At 40.1% G+C, this 18,189-nt stretch overlaps 1 protein-coding gene across 50 annotated transcripts in view; it reads left to right on the top strand.

Moving 5' to 3' along the window:
- Positions 1-18,189, top strand: part of zanl (zonadhesin, like) — a 42,920-nt gene that overhangs the window by 12,287 nt on the left and 12,444 nt on the right. For 5 of the 50 annotated variants that reach the window (XM_049482245.1, XM_049482246.1, XM_049482284.1 and 2 more), the window contains 55 exons: positions 170-414; positions 527-675; positions 771-899; positions 1,016-1,154; positions 1,277-1,418; positions 1,536-1,732; positions 1,862-2,000; positions 2,120-2,236; positions 2,411-2,535; positions 2,691-2,836; positions 3,063-3,206; positions 3,331-3,435; positions 3,879-4,048; positions 4,242-4,444; positions 4,570-4,711; positions 4,941-5,147; positions 5,231-5,424; positions 5,521-5,662; positions 5,839-6,083; positions 6,196-6,344; positions 6,440-6,568; positions 6,647-6,785; positions 7,329-7,470; positions 7,580-7,776; positions 7,873-8,011; positions 8,133-8,249; positions 8,472-8,596; positions 8,784-8,929; positions 9,432-9,575; positions 9,756-9,860; positions 9,965-10,134; positions 10,342-10,544; positions 10,687-10,828; positions 11,312-11,428; positions 11,512-11,705; positions 11,802-11,943; positions 12,046-12,290; positions 12,374-12,522; positions 12,613-12,741; positions 12,874-13,006; positions 13,176-13,317; positions 13,422-13,618; positions 13,732-13,870; positions 13,993-14,109; positions 14,295-14,419; positions 14,611-14,756; positions 15,354-15,497; positions 15,669-15,773; positions 15,877-16,046; positions 16,255-16,457; positions 16,631-16,772; positions 16,909-17,165; positions 17,281-17,458; positions 17,635-17,743; positions 17,993-18,087. In XM_049482245.1, the coding sequence (XP_049338202.1) occupies positions 170-414; positions 527-675; positions 771-899; positions 1,016-1,154; positions 1,277-1,418; positions 1,536-1,732; positions 1,862-2,000; positions 2,120-2,236; positions 2,411-2,535; positions 2,691-2,836; positions 3,063-3,206; positions 3,331-3,435; positions 3,879-4,048; positions 4,242-4,444; positions 4,570-4,711; positions 4,941-5,147; positions 5,231-5,424; positions 5,521-5,662; positions 5,839-6,083; positions 6,196-6,344; positions 6,440-6,568; positions 6,647-6,785; positions 7,329-7,470; positions 7,580-7,776; positions 7,873-8,011; positions 8,133-8,249; positions 8,472-8,596; positions 8,784-8,929; positions 9,432-9,575; positions 9,756-9,860; positions 9,965-10,134; positions 10,342-10,544; positions 10,687-10,828; positions 11,312-11,428; positions 11,512-11,705; positions 11,802-11,943; positions 12,046-12,290; positions 12,374-12,522; positions 12,613-12,741; positions 12,874-13,006; positions 13,176-13,317; positions 13,422-13,618; positions 13,732-13,870; positions 13,993-14,109; positions 14,295-14,419; positions 14,611-14,756; positions 15,354-15,497; positions 15,669-15,773; positions 15,877-16,046; positions 16,255-16,457; positions 16,631-16,772; positions 16,909-17,165; positions 17,281-17,458; positions 17,635-17,743; positions 17,993-18,087 (8,505 nt within the window). The remainder of the gene's footprint in view (positions 1-169; positions 415-526; positions 676-770; positions 900-1,015; positions 1,155-1,276; positions 1,419-1,535; positions 1,733-1,861; positions 2,001-2,119; positions 2,237-2,410; positions 2,536-2,690; positions 2,837-3,062; positions 3,207-3,330; positions 3,436-3,878; positions 4,049-4,241; positions 4,445-4,569; positions 4,712-4,940; positions 5,148-5,230; positions 5,425-5,520; positions 5,663-5,838; positions 6,084-6,195; positions 6,345-6,439; positions 6,569-6,646; positions 6,786-7,328; positions 7,471-7,579; positions 7,777-7,872; positions 8,012-8,132; positions 8,250-8,471; positions 8,597-8,783; positions 8,930-9,431; positions 9,576-9,755; positions 9,861-9,964; positions 10,135-10,341; positions 10,545-10,686; positions 10,829-11,311; positions 11,429-11,511; positions 11,706-11,801; positions 11,944-12,045; positions 12,291-12,373; positions 12,523-12,612; positions 12,742-12,873; positions 13,007-13,175; positions 13,318-13,421; positions 13,619-13,731; positions 13,871-13,992; positions 14,110-14,294; positions 14,420-14,610; positions 14,757-15,353; positions 15,498-15,668; positions 15,774-15,876; positions 16,047-16,254; positions 16,458-16,630; positions 16,773-16,908; positions 17,166-17,280; positions 17,459-17,634; positions 17,744-17,992; positions 18,088-18,189) is intronic. The other 45 variants (XM_049482248.1, XM_049482247.1, XM_049482294.1 and 42 more) reach the window with 45 other exon arrangements.

Raw genomic sequence — 18,189 nt, forward strand, 5'->3', positions numbered from 1 at the left:
TTCACTTTCTATGGCTGGATTTATTTGTCTTACATGAATTGCATCCATATTACCCACAACACCATTCTATCTATGGTAGTTATTTTTCTTATAGGATGAAATAAAAATGTTATAAAGTCATACCAAGTTAATAATATTAATTTTCACATTTGTTGTTTTCTGTCTGCAGGCACCTCTACCTGTATTGCCTCGGGTGACCCTCACTACACCACTTTTGACAAGCGCAACTATAACTTTATGGGCAACTGCACCTACTTGATGTCTGAAGCATGCAACAGCACAGATGTGCCCTACTTTGCTGTTTACACTGAAAATGAGAATCGTTACAACGTTCCTACAGTCAGCTACGTGAGCGCTGTTCATGTCCACGTTCTGGGAGTGAAAGTGTCCATCCTGAAAGGAGGAATAGTGCAGGTAAAAGTAAATCAACAGAACTAAGATAGAAACTAAAGAAAATGACAGTTGGATTCTGCAGCAATGTTGTGTTTGAGGAAAATTCTGAGTAATGTTCTCTTTCTGTTCCCAGCTGAACGGAACCAATGTGAATGTTCCTTTGACTCCTGCTCCTGGAGTAGATGTCTTCAAATCTGGAACATTTTATACAGTGCTCATGAACTTTGGTGTGACTGTTCGCTATGATGGAAATCACTACATGGACATCAAAGTCATCAAAGAGTGAGCATTGTATTCTAAATTACACCTTTACCATAGCCTGTCCTCTGTTAATACATCATGTCTCACTAATGTAATGTCTTGGTGTGTTCATGCAGTTACCAGGACAAGCTGTGTGGTCTGTGTGGAGACTATAATGGAAACTCTTTGGATGACTTCCGCACCCCCGCTGGTGATCTGGTTAACAGCGCAACTGACTTTGGCAACAGTTGGAACACAGACCCTGAGTGAGTCATTGGCTTTTTGTTTTATACGCATATTACATGAGTAATTCATTTTTCTTCTCTCAAATCTGTCCATTCTTTAGATGAAGACTGACTGCTCATTTTATTTTATCTTCTAGCTGCAACAAGTCTCCAGTGGACCCAAGCCCTGACTGCACAGAAGCTGAAGAAGAGCTTTATGAGAGTCCAGCATACTGTGGTATCATACTGGACAGCAAAGGTCCATTTGCTGTGTGTCATCCTAAAGTCAATCCTAATGTGAGTTAATCAGACTAGGTCATCACACATCAGTGCATATACCTGAACATTTAACTTTAGACCTATAGAAAGATTTACCTATAATGAATGTTCTGATTCCCTTCTAATACCTGTTGTTGCAGAGTTTCTTCAAAAACTGTGTGTTTGATTTGTGTGCGTTGGGCGGACCTGACTCTGCTTTGTGTGAAGCGATTGAAGCCTACGCCAACGAGTGCCAGGATCGAGGTGTCAACATCGGCCCGTGGAGAAACACAACCTTCTGCCGTAAGTTTCAGAGACACCTACATTTTTCTTTTCACTATTAATTTCATCAATAATTACAGGTGTTTAGACAATGATTTAATTAATAAGTTCACTAACTTTGTTCTTTGCCTTTTTTAGCTCTCGAGTGTCCACCCAACAGCCACTACGACCCCTGCGTCCCCCCTTGCCAGCCCTCCTGTACTACTCCCCCACCCAGCCAGTGCACTGGACCCTGCTCTGAGGGGTGTGCATGTGACCCAGGCTACATACTCAGTGCTGGCAAGTGTGTGAAACAGGATACATGTGGCTGCACACACAATGGACAGTATTACAAGGTGAATGTTTATGGATCACTCAGAATATTTTGTATATATATATATATATATATATATATATGCTTTGTATGTTTCCTTTAATGTTTTTTTTTGTTGTTTAATGCTCTGCTTTCTCTCTGTTAATTGTAGCCTGGAGAGGAGTTCTACACTAAGGACTGTGATCTGCTGTGCAAGTGCAATCCTCCATTCGTCTCCTGCAGTGCTGCTGAATGCCCTCCTCTACAGCAGTGTGGTGTGCAGGGAGGACAGATAGGATGCTACCCAGTTGGTCAGTACTCTATTATTAATATTACCTTTTTTTTTTTTTTTTTTTTTTTTACAACACCGCAGTTTGTTTTGGTGTACAACTTGATACTATGCATTTAATTGTCTTTTGTCTTTCTTCAGACTACAAAGACTGCATAATTTCTGGTGATCCCCATTACACCACCTTTGATAAAAGATACTACACCTTCATGGGAACCTGCACCTACACAATGGCTCGCCCTTGCCGAAACAACACTGGTAAGTAGTGTCCAAGATGTCTGTGTGCATGTTTATTTGCTGTAATGCTGTAGTCAGTATTGCACTGCTATATTATTTTAGGTCTTTGCATTAAATGTAAAAATGGGCTGAGGGCTATATGTATATTAAGTATGTAGACTATAATGATAAGTGTTCCTGTTCCTTGTTGTGCAGGCCCTTGGTTCTCTGTGGAGGGGAAGAATGAGGAGAGAGGACTTGCTGGTATATCGTATCTCAGGACATTGTATGTGACTGTGGATAACATTACTGTGACCATGAGGAAGAGCAGAACCATTTTGGTTAGTGTCTTTTTTTATTAATTATGTATTGCAGTGTCCTTGATTTATATGTTACATGATATTTGATCTTTTGCATTTAATTGACTTGCTAATATAAACAACATATCTTCAATTCATTTGTCTCTGTGTCCATCTATCTCTTCTCCTGCTTCCAGGTAAACGGTCTGAGAGTAGGACTACCACACTCGCCCTCCCCACTGATCTCGATAACCTTAGCTGGACAGTACGTCATTCTTACCACTCCGTTTGGACTGGAGGTGCGCTGGGATGGCAACCACTATGCCAAGATCACTGTGCCCAGGTAACTTCTCACAGATGAGCTTTGCTTAATGGAGCAGGTGCCACATTCTGTTATAAGTTTATCATTTACAGTAATAAGCATTTCTACACTTTTCCATTACATACCCTCAAACACTATAAACATATAAATTAGAAGGTCCAAGGTTTACATGTTAGTTTTCTTTCTTATAACTCTTAAATCATTTTCATGTTGTTTACATATTATATTTACTTTTTTTCTCTTACAGCACCTACTATGAGCAGATGTGTGGCCTCTGTGGTGATTACAATGGAAATCCCAACAATGATTTTACCAAACCAGATGGATCCATATCTGGCAACATAAATGATTTTGGCAACAGCTGGCAGACTGATGAAGATGAAGATGACACGTTAGTCTTTTTGTTTCTTTCCAATGCAATAAGAAATCCATATAAAAAGCGTATGTTAATCATATGGTTTTATTTTTATTTCAGAAGGTGTGTATGATTTGTGTTCCTCACATTGTGTTTTTAGGTGCAAGCCCGTCAAACCTGAACCTCCATGTGACCCAAGCCTTGAGGCTGAAGTCTCTAAACCAGAGAAATGCGGGAAAATCACAGACACCAGTGGGCCTTTCAGGTGAGAGAGTCGAACAATAAAGAAAACGTACTAAAAGGTTACCCGATTTTGACAGTAAGCACACAAAAGAACAAAGCATTAATTGTAATTAAACTAGTAGCCCAATGGTCTTAAAGTCTTTAACATTATTCGATTTAGAAATTGAATAAAATATTCTTGTTTGTTCTTATCTATTAATGTTTTCTGAAAAAAATATGTATTGCACCAGTTGTGGATTCATTCCAGTCGCTCCTATGATAAATTTTATAGTATTATGAGATTTTATTTTTTATGTTTTAACTTTTTTTACCTTCTGAGCAGCATCTTGAGCTGCATTGTATGTATAAAAGATGATAAACAAAAAAATACTATTCTTTACTTTTTTTGCCAGTTATCTTTTTAGAACGTGTGTGCTGTATTTGATTTCTCCTTCCCACTTTTTTTCCTCTCACTTCAATAAATAGGGATTGTATAAAGGTTGTGGACCCTACGCCATTCTTCCAGAGCTGTGTGTTTGACATGTGTCGCTATCAGGGACTGATACAAACCCTGTGTGATCAGCTCCAGGCCTACACTGATGCTTGCCTCGGTGCAGGAGCACCAGTTCACCAGTGGAGGGAGCCAGACTTCTGCCGTGAGTCTCACCAACAGTACACTAGCATAAAAAACTATTCAGATACATGCACCTACAATTCCCTTAAAACACTAAAAAGCATTTCATAATAAGTCTTTATATTTATTCCTAATTGTTATAGTATAGAATTTACCTAAGGTAAAATCATACAAAAAGCTTTAGTCCGCTAACAACTTGGTCTGTTTCTCCACAGCTCTGGTTTGTCCTCTGAACAGCCACTACTCCACATGTGTGAGTTCATGTCCAGAAACATGTTTAGGTGTGAGCGGACCCCTCGGCTGTGGAGAGAAGTGTGTTGAAGGCTGTGAGTGTGACCCCGGCTTTGTTCTGAGCAACAACAAGTGTGTACCTCTCAAAGACTGTGGCTGTGTCGACCCTAATGGCTCTTACCACCCTGTGAGTGTCACACAATCACACAAAACACACTTACACACTCTCAAATGTTTGGATTATTTAGAAACAGAGATGATTATTCAAAAGATCACAGTTATTTACTCATGTGATGTGTTCATTTGATTTAGATAAATGAGAGCTGGTATCTGGAGGGATGTGGGCAGCAGTGTGTGTGTCTGGGTGGGAGAATCATCCAGTGCTTCAACAGCAGCTGCCTGCCTACCGAGAGCTGCCAACTGCAAGATGGAGAATACATCTGCAAACCCACTGGTATGACTAACTTGGTTAAACTCACTCATTAACATCTTGTTTGTGGGTTATATAGATATGTGAGGTGTAATTATGGTTTAGGTTTTTTAACAAATCTAGATATCCACTTTTATGTTGTTAATGTTAGAATACTGCCTATAGATTTTGTAAGTTTTCTTCAAGCACAGTAGGATTACCAACATTGGCAGTAGCTGTCAACCTTTGACTAATATCAACCTTTTACATACAGATGGACATACGACACCTGGACCTTCAACACCAAAGCCCTCAACACCTGGACCTTCAACACCAAAGCCCTCAACACCTGAACCTTCAACACCAAAGCCCTCAACACCTGGACCTTCAACACCAAAGCCCTCAACACCTGAACCTTCAACACCAAAGCCCTCAACACCCCAACCAACAACTCCTAAACCAACAACTACACCACCACCAGGTAAAACCAATTACATTCTCCTATTAAAAATAAATCAACCAGTGAAAACATCCTCCTACATTCTTTCTTTTCTCCTCAAACAGTGAAGTGTCCTGATAATGCGGAGTACATCGAGTGTGGTCCAGCTTGCATTCCCAGCTGTAAAGAACCCTCCACCAACTGCACTGGCTCTTGTATCAGCGGCTGTTTCTGCAAACCAGGTTTTGTGTTCCGAGGCAAACGCTGTGTTCCCATTGAGCAGTGCGGATGTCTGGATGAGAACAACAACTACTACGAGGTACATAAAGCACCCCATTGACAAATATAGATTTACATAAAACACTGAAACTTCACTCTCACTTTCTAAAAACATAATTATATTAATGTTATTTAGCCTGGAGAGATTGTCTTTGGAAATGGCTGCTCTGAGCTGTGTCGCTGTGCTGGCAATTACACCCTGACCTGTGTGGACAATTCCTGTGACCCCACTGAAGAGTGTCGGGAAGTGGGAGGAGTCCATGGCTGCTATCCTAAAGGTACTTTGACTCACTTTTTATGGCTGGATTTATTTGTCTTACATGAATTGCATCCATATTACCCACAACACCATTCTATCTATGGTAGTTATTTTTTATAGGCTAAATAAAAAATGTTACAAAGTCATACCAAGTTAATAATATTAATTTTCACATTTGTTGTTTTCTGTCTGCAGGCACCTCTACCTGTATTGCCTCGGGTGACCCTCACTACACCACTTTTGACAAGCGCAACTATAACTTTATGGGCAACTGCACCTACTTGATGTCTGAAGCATGCAACAGCACAGATGTGCCCTACTTTGCTGTTTACACTGAAAATGAGAATCGTTACAACGTTCCTACAATCAGCTACGTGAGCGCTGTCCATGTCCACGTTCTGGGAGTGAAGGTGTCCATCCTGAAAGGAGGAATAGTGCAGGTAAGAGGAAATCAACAGAACTAAAATATAAGCTAAAGAAATTGATATTTGGTTTCTGCAGCAATGTTGTGTTTGAGGACAATTCTGAGTAATGTTCTCTTTCTATTCCTAGCTGAACGGAACCAATGTGAATGTTCCTTTGACTCCTGCTCCTGGAGTAGATGTCTTCAAATCTGGAACATTTTACACAGTGCTCATGAACTTTGGTGTGACTGTTCGCTATGATGGAAATCACTACATGGACATCAAAGTCATCAAAGAGTGAGCACTGTATTCTAAAATGTACCTTTCCCATAGCCTGCCTTCTGTTAATACACCATGTCTCACTAATGTAATGTCTTGGTGTGTTCATGCAGTTACCAGGACAAGCTGTGTGGTCTGTGTGGAGACTATAATGGAAACTCTATGGATGACTTCCGCACCCCCGCTGGTGATCTGGTTAACAGCGCAACTGACTTTGGCAACAGTTGGAACACAGACCCTGAGTGAGTCATTCATCTTTTTCACTCAGATCTGTCCATTCTTTAGATGAAGACTGACTGCTCATTTTATTTTCTTCCTAGCTGCAACAAGTCTCCAGTGAACCCAAGCCCTGACTGCACAGAAGCTGAAGAAGAGCTTTATGAGAGTCCAGCATACTGTGGTATCATACTGGACAGCAAAGGTCCATTTGCTGTGTGTCATCCTAAAGTCAATCCTAATGTGAGTTAATCAGACTAGGTCATCACACACATCACTGCATGTACCTGAACATTTAAAGCTCCACTAGGTAGGATTGAGATTTTGTGCTCGTGGGCTCCCCATACAGTTGTAGAGTGTAATGTTTCAGGCGGATTTGTTTCTCTTTCTCGTTTTCTGGCTGTCACAGACATATTCGGTCTCTTTTCAGCTTTTGCCAGAATGTCTGTATGTTAGTTTGTAAAAAATGAACCAGTAGTCCTTGTATAACTGTTAGAACTAAAGGTCGGAAAGCAGGTTGCAGTCCCCCCGAGCGTTGGTCACGGCCTCCTCAGAAAACATACAGAGTCTGGTTTGAGCTCAGAGGAGCTCCGGCACAGACACGAGAGGACCGCTATTCCTCCTATTACACCTCAAAGGAGCGCTGCAGTGAGTTTCAAGCTGTAATTTTACTTCTTTAAAAAGATCAAAAATCAAGGAAATCCTACCTAGTGCTGCTTTAACTTTAGACCTATAGATACATTTACCTATAATGCATGTTCTGATTCACTCTACCTGTTGTTGCAGAGTTTCTTCAAAAACTGTGTGTTTGATTTGTGTGCGTTGGGCGGACCTGACTCTGCTTTGTGTGAAGCGATCGAAGCCTACGCCAACGAGTGCCAGGATCGAGGTGTCAACATCGGCCCCTGGAGAAACACAACCTTCTGCCGTGAGTCTCAATTCTTATGTTTAGTGTTCATAGTTTGTGTTCGGATTTTTATCTGTAACACTAAACTAACTAAGAATTTTCCATTAACCTTTTTTATTTTCTTCTTCAGCTCTGGAATGCCCACCCAACAGTCACTACGACCCCTGCGTCTCCCCTTGCCAGCCCTCCTGTACTACTCCCCCACCCAGCCAGTGCACTGGACCCTGCTCTGAGGGGTGTGCATGTGACCCAGGCTACATACTCAGTGCTGGCAAGTGTGTGAAACAGGATACATGTGGCTGCACACATAATGGACAGTATTACAAGGTAACAGTTACAGTCTGTTTTACAACACAGTGTGTTGCAGAGTGTAGTGTACAGTTCTTTTATTAAATATTTGTGCACTTTCTCCGTTAATTGTAGCCTGGAGAGGAGTTCTACACTAAGGACTGTGATCTGCTGTGCAAGTGCAATCCTCCATTCGTCTCCTGCAGTGCTGCTGAATGCCCTCCTCTACAGCAGTGTGGTGTGCAGGGAGGACAGATAGGATGCTACCCAGTTGGTCAGTGCTCTATTTAATATAACTGTATTTGTTCTAATGTGAGTGATTTGTTAAACCACCTCAGCTTGTTTTGGTGTACAAGTAGACATCACATGTAAATCTGTCCTCTACTTTCCCCCAGGCTATGAGGACTGCATCATTTCTGGTGATCCTCATTACACCACTTTTGATAAAAAATTCTACACCTTCATGGGAACCTGCACCTACACACTGGCTCGCCCTTGCCGAAACAACACTGGTAAGTAGTATCGAAAATATCGGCATAGATATTTTTTCATGTGTATATTTGTTTGTGTTATTTGTTCATTAATATTGTTATATATGATACAATATTAGTAAAGATTACATGCTGTATCATTATACATTTTTATATTAGTGTAAAAATTAAGTGAGTATCTATATGAACTACTCTGGACACTTGTTCACTGTACAATATGTTTTAATGTTCTTTGTTTTTCAGGCCCTTGGTTCTCTGTGGAGGGGAAGAATGAGGAGAGAGGACTTGCTGGTGTATCGTATCTCAGGAAGTTGTATGTGACTGTTGATAACATCACTGTGACCATGATGAAGAGCAGAACCATTCTGGTTTGTAACTGTATTTCTCTGGATGTCTCCTAACAATGCATTACAAGCATAATCAATCATTTTTTTCATTTTGTCCATCTGTGCCATATTTAATTTGCTCGGATGTTACTAAAAAAAAAACATCATTCAAGAAAAGTAACTTCTATTTACTTTCTTTTCTCTCCATCTGTTTCTGCTCCTCCTTCAGGTGAATGGACTGAGAGTTGGACTACCACACTCCCCCTCTCCACTGATATCTATAACCTTAGCTGGACAGTATGTTATTCTCACCACTCCATTTGGCCTGGAGGTTCGCTGGGATGGCAACCATTACGCCAAGATCACTGTGCCCAGGTAATGCCTTACAGATGACATTGGTCAATCAGGCTGTTGTTCTTTACGTTGTTTGACAGTGACGATTTGTACAGTTGTTACTTTTGTTTATATGTTTTAGCTGTGGCTAAAAGCAATGTTGAGCATTTAGGTTTGGTTTCTGTATTCTAGTCATAGTAGCACCCTTTTTAAGACAGCACAATTATATTGGTAACATTCTTTTAATCTTTAAATCTCAGCTATATTTCGTCTTAAAGCTTACTATTTTGTAACTGCAGAGTAAACAGGCTGACTTGTCTTTAAGGTATACAGTGGTATATTTTATTGAGTAATAATAATCCATCAGCTTGTCTATTTACACAAGGTTAGAAAATTAAAATAGAAACGATTTTGCTTTTAGTGTGTTTTTTGTCTTATTTAAGGGGCACACTATAGAGCTTCCAGTCAGAACACAAGTAATGTTCAGATGTCAAGATTTCATAAATAACAGTATAATCAGTAACAGCTCTCTCTGTTCTCTCAGCACCTACTATGAGCAGATGTGTGGACTGTGTGGCGACTACAATGGAAACTCCAATAATGACTTCACAAAGCCAAATGGTTCCTTGGCCGGCAACATAAATGATTTTGGCAGCAGCTGGCAGACTGATGAAGATGAAGATGACATGTCAGTCTCTTCTGTTTTTTTTTTGTTTTGTTTTGTTTTTTCTCTGTGTTTATTTCTTTAGCCTGCAAATATTCATTTTCATCATACTACATTATCATGTTAAATAGCTAACACATATTTGCTAATTATTTGGAAACACTGTGTGTAAGGTTGTAATATGTAGATGTTGTGTGTTTTCAGTTGCAAGCCTGTCCTACCCGAACCACCATGTGACCCAAGCATTGAGGCTGAAGTGGTTAAACCAGAGAAGTGTGGAAAAATTACAGACACCAGTGGACCATTCAGGTAACAGATCCTAGCTTCAGAAAATGCTGCATTTTATCTTTCCAGTTCATCTGTACTTCTAATTAACAAATTGCATATATTCTCTCTCACTGTAACACACACAGGGATTGTATAAAGGTTGTGGACCCTACGCCGTTCTTCCAGAGCTGTGTGTTTGACATGTGTCGCTATCAGGGACTGATACAGACCCTGTGTGATCAGCTCCAGGCCTACACTGATGCTTGCCTCGGTGTAGGAGCACCAGTTCACCAGTGGAGGGAGCCAGACTTCTGCCGTGAGTCTCACCAACAGTACACTAGCATGCAAATCCTTTAGTTACAGCCTCTTATTAGTGGTTAAAAACACAAAAATTATTTTAAATTAAGTTAAATTATATATTGTTATAGTTTGTCATGACTAAACATAAGCTCATATTACCTTTTTTAGGTAATATCCACAAAAAGCTTTAGATATTTGAAAGATTTGTTTGTTTTCTCCACAGCTCTGGTTTGTCCTCCGAACAGCCACTACTCCACATGTGTGAGTTCATGTCCAGAAACATGTTTAGGTGTGAGCGGACCCCTCGGCTGTGGAGAGAAGTGTGTTGAAGGCTGTGAGTGTGACCCCGGCTTTGTTCTGAGCAACAACAAGTGTGTACCTCTTAAAGACTGTGGCTGTGTCGACCCTAATGGCTCTTACCACCCTGTGAGTGTCACACAATCACACAAAACACACTTACACACTCTCAAATGTTTTGGTTTATCTTTCCTATTGCATAAAAAAATCACTGTTCAATCAGAAGATCACATGTATATTCTGAGATCCTGTTTGTGTTTGTGTGGTATAGATAAACGAGAGCTGGTTTCTGGAGGGATGTGGGCAGCAGTGTGTGTGTCTGGGTGGGAGAATCATCCAGTGCTTCAACAGCAGCTGCCTGCCTACCGAGAGCTGCCAACTGCAAGATGGAGAATACATCTGCAAACCCACTGGTATGACAGACAATAAAAATTTAATTGCAGTTAATCATGTGCTTGTTCCAGTGTACTGTACATTCTCAAAACAATTACATTATATATTCAGTACAGTTAATTAAGGAATATATTTTACTAGATTTATTTGCAGTTGATTTCCACTTCTTTTAGGGGACATCATTGAACCTAAAGAAACCATGTTGTACCATTAAGTGTATATTTGCTCTAAATATACTTTGGTTAATGAAAATATTCATGTTTAGTACCCTTTTCTGACAGTGTACACCATACAGTTTACATAATGTATCTGATGTATAAAAAATGATTTAGATTCTTTGTGCATGACCTTAATGTATATATAATATTATATGAATATATATATATATATATATATATATATATATATATATATATATATATATATATATATATATAATTATATTTAATTTCTAAATATGACATAACCACTCACCTCTTCTCTGTTCTATTCCTTATATACAGATGGACATACCACATCTGGCCCATCAACACCAAAGCCCTCAACACCTGAACCTTCAACACCAAAGCCCTCAACACCCCAACCAACAACTCCTAAACCAACAACTACACCACCACCAGGTAAAACCAGTCACATTCTCCTATTAAAAATAAATCAAACAGTGAAAACTTCGTCCTACATTCTTCCTTTTCTCCTCAAACAGTGAAGTGTCCTGATAATGCGGAGTACATTGAGTGTGGTCCAGCTTGCATTCCCAGCTGTAAAGAACCCTCCACCAACTGCACTGGCTCTTGTATTAGCGGCTGCTTCTGCAAACCAGGTTTTGTGTTCCGAGGCAAACGCTGTGTTCCCATTGAGCAGTGCGGATGTCTGGATGATAACAACAACTACTACGAGGTACATGAAGCACCCCATTGACAAATATAGATTTACATAAAACACTGAAACTTCACTCTCACTTTCTAAAAACATAATTATATTAATGTTATTTAGCCTGGAGAGATTGTCTTTGGAAATGGCTGCTCTGAGCTGTGTCGCTGTGCTGGCAATTACACCCTGACCTGTGTGGACAATTCCTGTGACCCCACTGAAGAGTGTCGGGAAGTAGGAGGAGTCCATGGCTGCTATCCTAAAGGTATTCTGGAAAAAAAGTAATCAATTAATACCACCATGAATATATTTTGTTTAGCCACATAAAATGTTAATTATTTTATGTTTAACTCTTTTATGTCTGCAGGCACTTCCACCTGTTTAGCCACATCTGACCCTCACTACACCACCTTTGACAAGCGGCGCTATAGCTTCATGGGCAACTGCACCTACTTGATGTCTGAAGCATGCAACAGCACTGATGTGCCCTACTTTGCTGTTTACACTGAAAATGAGAATCGTTACAACATTCCTACAGTCAGCTACGTGAGCGCTGTTCATGTCCACGTTCTGGGACTGAAGGTGTCCATCCTGAAAGGAGGAATTGTGCAGGTGAGGGAACAGAGAAGTGAAAGAAATTGAAACTAGATTCTAAAAAAGAAATGTTTTCACTGATGATCTCCGTTTGTTTTCAGCTGAACGGAACCAATGTGAACATTCCTTTGACTCCGACTCCTGGAGTAGATGTCTTTAAATCTGGAACACTCTACACAGTGCTCATGAACTTTGGTGTGACTGTTCGCTATGATGGAAATCACTATGTAGACATCAAAGTCATCAAAGAGTGAGTGTCATGTTCAGCCATTTATTTGATATGTCTTCTGTTAAGAGATCATATGTAACTCTCTTGTAATGTCTTGGTGTGTTTACTCAGCTACGAGGACAAGCTGTGTGGTCTGTGTGGAGATTATAACGGAGACTCCAAGGATGACTTCCGCACCCCCGCTGGTGAACTGGTCAACAGTGTGACTGACTTTGGCAACAGCTGGAACACAGACCCTGAGTGAGTCATTAATCGTGTGTTGGACAGACCAATTTATCTTTATGTTTACTAGAAAAATATCTTTCTTCATTACGTTCTTTAACTATAAGTTCATCTGTGTGTAAACTGACCGCTGTTCCTATTTGCTTTTAGGTGCAACAAGTCCCCAGAGGGCCCGACCCCTGAATGCACTGAAGAAGAGCTTTATGAGAGTCCAGCCTACTGTGGTATCATACTGGACAGCAAAGGTCCATTTGCTGTGTGTCATCCTAAAGTCAATCCTAATGTAAGTGAACGAACAGAACACTACAAACCAACAGGTTTTAGTGTTATAGCCTATGAAACTTTTGTTAATTATGAAAAAGTACAGGGTCTTATTCAGGCTTATTCAGAGTTTTTCATTTCTCACTTTGTATGATTCATTTTAATCATTTTATCTCTGTGTTTTTGTGTAGAATTTCTTCAAAAACTGTGTGTTTGATATGTGTGCACTGGGTGGTCCTCACTCTGCTTTGTGTGAGGCGATTGAAGCCTACGTCAACGAGTGCCAAGACCGAGGTGTCAACATCGGCCCCTGGAGAAACACCACCTTCTGCCGTAAGTCAAAATACAATGTGTAACTCAAACTACTTAAACAGGAAGATATCTGTGTTAGATCTTTGGAACTTAATCTAAACCCTGTTTATTTTCTTGTTTTTTAGCCCTCACATGTCCACCCAACAGTCACTACGACCCCTGCGTCCCCCCTTGCCCGCCTTCCTGTACAACTTCCCCACCCAGCCAGTGCACTGGACCCTGCTCTGAGGGGTGTGCATGTGATCCGGGCTACATACTCAGTGCTGGCAAGTGTGTAAAACAGGATACATGTGGCTGCACACACAATGGACAGTATTACAAGGTGAGTGTGTATAGATCACCCAGAAACTTTTGTGTATGTTTCCTTTATATGTTTCTTTTTTTAAGGATTTCAGTTCTTTGTTTAATGCTCTACTTTCTCTCTATTAATTGTAGCCTGGAGAGGAGTTCTACACTAAGGACTGTGATCTGCTGTGCAAGTGCAATCCTCCATTCGTCTCCTGCAGTGCTGCTGAATGCCCTCCTCTACAGCAGTGTGGTGTGCAGGGAGGACAGATAGGATGCTACCCAGTTGGTCAGAGCTCTATTTAATATAACTGTATTTGTTCTAATGTGAGGGATTTGTTAAACCACCTCAGCTTGTTTTAGTGTAAAAAATAGACATCACATGTAAATCTGTCCTCTACTTTCCCCCAGGCTATGAGGACTGCATCATTTCTGGTGATCCTCATTACACCACCTTTGATAAAAAATTCTACACCTTCATGGGAACCTGCACCTACACACTGGCACGTCCTTGCCGAAACAACACTGGTAAGCAATGTTTTAGATTTCTGCATTAACAGTTCCCATGTGTACGTTTGTTTATGCTAATTGTTAGTTAATGTCGTTTTATATTGTAAAATATTAGTAAGCATTGTAATGCTGTATTATTGTACATGTTTATATTAATGTAGTAATTAAGTGACTGTTTGTACAAACTGTTCTCTGTTTTTCAGGCCCTTGGTTCTCTGTGGAGGGGAAGAATGAGGAGAGAGGACTTGCTGGTGTATCATATCTCAGGAAGTTGTATGTAACTGTTGATAACATCACTGTGACCATGATGAAGAGTAGAACCATTCGGGTTAGTATCGTTATTTTTCCGGATATCTACTAACAATGCATGAAATCAGGCAAATTGTTCATATTGTCTGTGTGTTTTATATTTTGATCTGATCTGTTCTGATGATCCTAGACAGTTAACTTTTCATAATTTGAGAAAGGTAACTTCTGTTCACTTTCTTTTCTCTCCATCTGTTTCTTTTCCTTCTTCAGGTGAATGGTCTGAGAGTAGGACTACCACACTCCCCCTCTCCACTGATCTCTATAACCTTAGCTGGACAGTACGTCATTCTCTCCACTACATTTGGCCTGGAGGTGCGCTGGGATGGCAACCACTATGCCAAGATCACTGTGCCCAGGTAATGCCTCACAGATAAACTTTACTATTGCAATTGTTGCCACATTAGTTTATGAGTTTATAAAAAATATACATAAAGAAGATGTTTAGGCTCTTCATAAGTAAAAGGTTGAGAATGAGGTAGTGTAACAGTAAAGTAAATTAATGACATCACAAATTTCGCAATGGTTTGTGCATATCGATGCTGTCCCACAAAAATCCCATAGTTTTGCTGATGTTTGTGACATTTGTCAATCAGGAAGTTGTTCTTCTCATTGTGTCAACAGTTTATGATGAGTGGACAAATAGAAATGCTCCAAAAGGATAGAGAATAAAATGGCTATGAATTAACTACTAGAGATGTCTGAGCTTTGTGCTTGCTAACAAGGGTTTTTCCACTTAGTACTAAGTCATGTTTTGCTTGAGGATCAAATACTTATTTAACTTAATTAATAACAAATTAATTTATAATCTTAATTTGATGTTTCTTCTGTTTTTTTTTGTTGATGTTTTGTCTCGCTTTGTTAAAATAAAGCTACAGAACACAAGTAGTTAACAGATGTCAAGACTTCATAAATAACAGTATAATCAGTAGTGTCTCTCTCTCTCTTTCTCTCAGCACCTACTATGAGCAGATGTGTGGACTGTGTGGCGACTACAACGGAAACCCCAATAATGACTTCACAAAACCAAATGGTTCCTTGGCCGGCAACATAAATGATTTTGGCAGCAGCTGGCAGACTGATGAAGATGAAGATGACACGTCAGTCTCTTCTGTTTTTTTTTTTCTTTTTTCTCTGTGTTCATTTCTTTAGCCTGCAAATATGAATTTTTATCATACTGCATTATCATGTTAAATAGCTAACACATATTTGCTAATCACTTGATAACACTGTGTGTAAGGTTGTAATATGTAGATGTTAAATGTTTTCAGATGCAAACCTGTCCCACCTGAACCACCATGTGACCCAAGCATTGAGGCTGAAGTGGTTAAACCAGATAAGTGTGGAAAAATCACAGACACCAGTGGACCATTCAGGTAACAGATCCTAACTTCAGAAAATGCTGTCAGTGTTTTATCTTTTCAGTTCATCTTCTAGTTAACAAATTGCATATATTCTCTCTCACTCTAACACACACAGGGATTGTATAAAGGTTGTGGACCCTACGCCGTTCTTCCAGAGCTGTGTGTTTGACATGTGTCGCTATCAGGGACTGATACAGACCCTGTGTGATCAGCTCCAGGCCTACACTGATGCTTGCCTCAGTGCAGGAGCACCAGTTCACCAGTGGAGGGAGCCAGACTTCTGCCGTGAGTTTTACCAACAGTACACTAGCATGCAGATCATTTAGTTACAGCCTCTTATTAAATAACACTAATATTTATTTCATAAACATCATATTCAACTATGTAATGTTTTGTGGTAGTTTGACCCAACATAAGCTCATATTACATTTCTGAGGTAAATCAATACAAAAGACTTTAGATATTTAACAGATTTGTTCGTTTTTCTCCACAGCTCTGGTTTGTCCTCCGAACAGCCACTACTCCACATGTGTGAGTTCATGTCCAGAGACATGTTTAGGTGTGAGCGGACCCCTCGGCTGTGGAGAGAAGTGTGTTGAAGGCTGTGAGTGTGACCCCGGCTTTGTTCTGAGCAACAACAAGTGTGTACCTCTCAAAGACTGTGGCTGTGTGGACCCTGAAGGCTCCTACCACCCTGTGAGTGTTGAACACACATGTCTGTCACAAACAGGAAAAGGCTGAAAATTTCGAACCCTCAAACAGTTTTACATTATTGATTTAATCTTATAATTAAATATTAGATCAGCTTGTTTATATCTTTATTACAGTTATGTACTCAGATATTGTGTGCGTGTGCTTGTTTGGTTTAGATAAATGACAAGTGGTATCTGGAGGGATGTGGGCAGCAGTGTGTGTGTCTGGGTGGAAGAATTATCCAGTGCTTCAACAGCAGCTGCCTGCCTACAGAGAGCTGCCAACTGCAAGATGGAGAATACATTTGCAAACCCAATGGTACGTCCAACACTACAATACATGCTCTGTTTCAGCATTGTTTGTGTGCTACACTATCACTCGGCTCATTGGCTCACAAATATACTGATGCTAAAGACTTCCTAGTGAAAAATGAACACGCTTGTTTTTCTTACAGAAATTACAGGACCAGGCATGTGCTCAGTGTGCGGAGACCCCCACTACACTTCTTTTGATAACAAGGTTCATCACTTCATGGGTGCCTGTTCCTACACCCTCACAAAGCCTTGCAATGATACCGATGGCCTGCCATACTTCACTGTTGAGACCGAGAATGAGCACAGAAGCAACAACAACAAAGTGTCCTATGTAAAATCAGTAATTGTCAATGTTTTTGGCATGAAGATCATACTTGATAAAGGACGTAAAGTCCAGGTGAGAGTTTTGAATTGGATTGTAATTATAATGGACTGAACTGTAGATGAGTGAACTGAGCAGAACCAAACTGAACGGAGCTGAACTGAACAAACTGTGTTACATGTTTTAACAGGTGAATGGCGTTCAGGTGACTGTGCCTGTCACTCTGTTGAATGATGTTAAGATCTTCCTCAGCGGGAAGTTTGTGGTGCTGGAGACTAACTTTGGCCTGCGTGCCCGTTTCGATGGAAATCACTACGCCGATATCAGCCTCCCTTCTCCCTACAAAGGCCTTCTGTGTGGAATGTGTGGTATGACATGCTTTGATCCTAATTCTAGATTTTATGAATGTTTTTCAACAAAATATTCAACAACTTTAAATAACTTTTAAAGACTGTAAATTCTAGTAGTAGATTCCAATACATTCACAGTCGACCATAACTTCAACTGTGTTCTTAACTAACACATTTCTCCATCATACTCAAAGGAAACTTCAACGACAACCCAGCTGATGATAACATCATGTCAAATGGAAAGCCTACAGACAGCACCAATGAGCTGGGAGAGAGCTGGCAGGTGCCTGACGACAGACCTGAGTGAGTGACGTTACAATCAACGAATCACAGTGTAGTAAACGCTGAAACAGAATGCATAACTACAATGTTGAGCTGCTTATAAAACAGTTTGGATAAATGTTGGTACATGGAGAAAAGCTGGATTGTGTGAGAGAAAATTAGTGTTGTTTTCATGAAGATAGAAAGATGTCAGGTTAAACGTTCTGTTCTGAATACGACTGATGACTGTGTGTTTTATATGAACTTGTTATTATTATATTTTTATTTTAGTTGTTCTCATGGAGGTGGGGATATTGAATGTGATAAAAATATTGAAAATGAGGCTCAAAAACCCACCAGCTGTGGCATGATTACAGACATTACCGGTAAGAAAATGCACACCTTCCAGACTAATACAATAACCCATCAGTATTTTCGTACATTGAACAGTTTGAACATTACTCTCAGTCAGACAAAACTCCCAGTCA

This window comes from Astyanax mexicanus, chromosome 8 (assembly GCF_023375975.1).
Source record: "Astyanax mexicanus isolate ESR-SI-001 chromosome 8, AstMex3_surface, whole genome shotgun sequence".
Taxonomy (NCBI): domain Eukaryota; kingdom Metazoa; phylum Chordata; class Actinopteri; order Characiformes; family Acestrorhamphidae; genus Astyanax; species Astyanax mexicanus.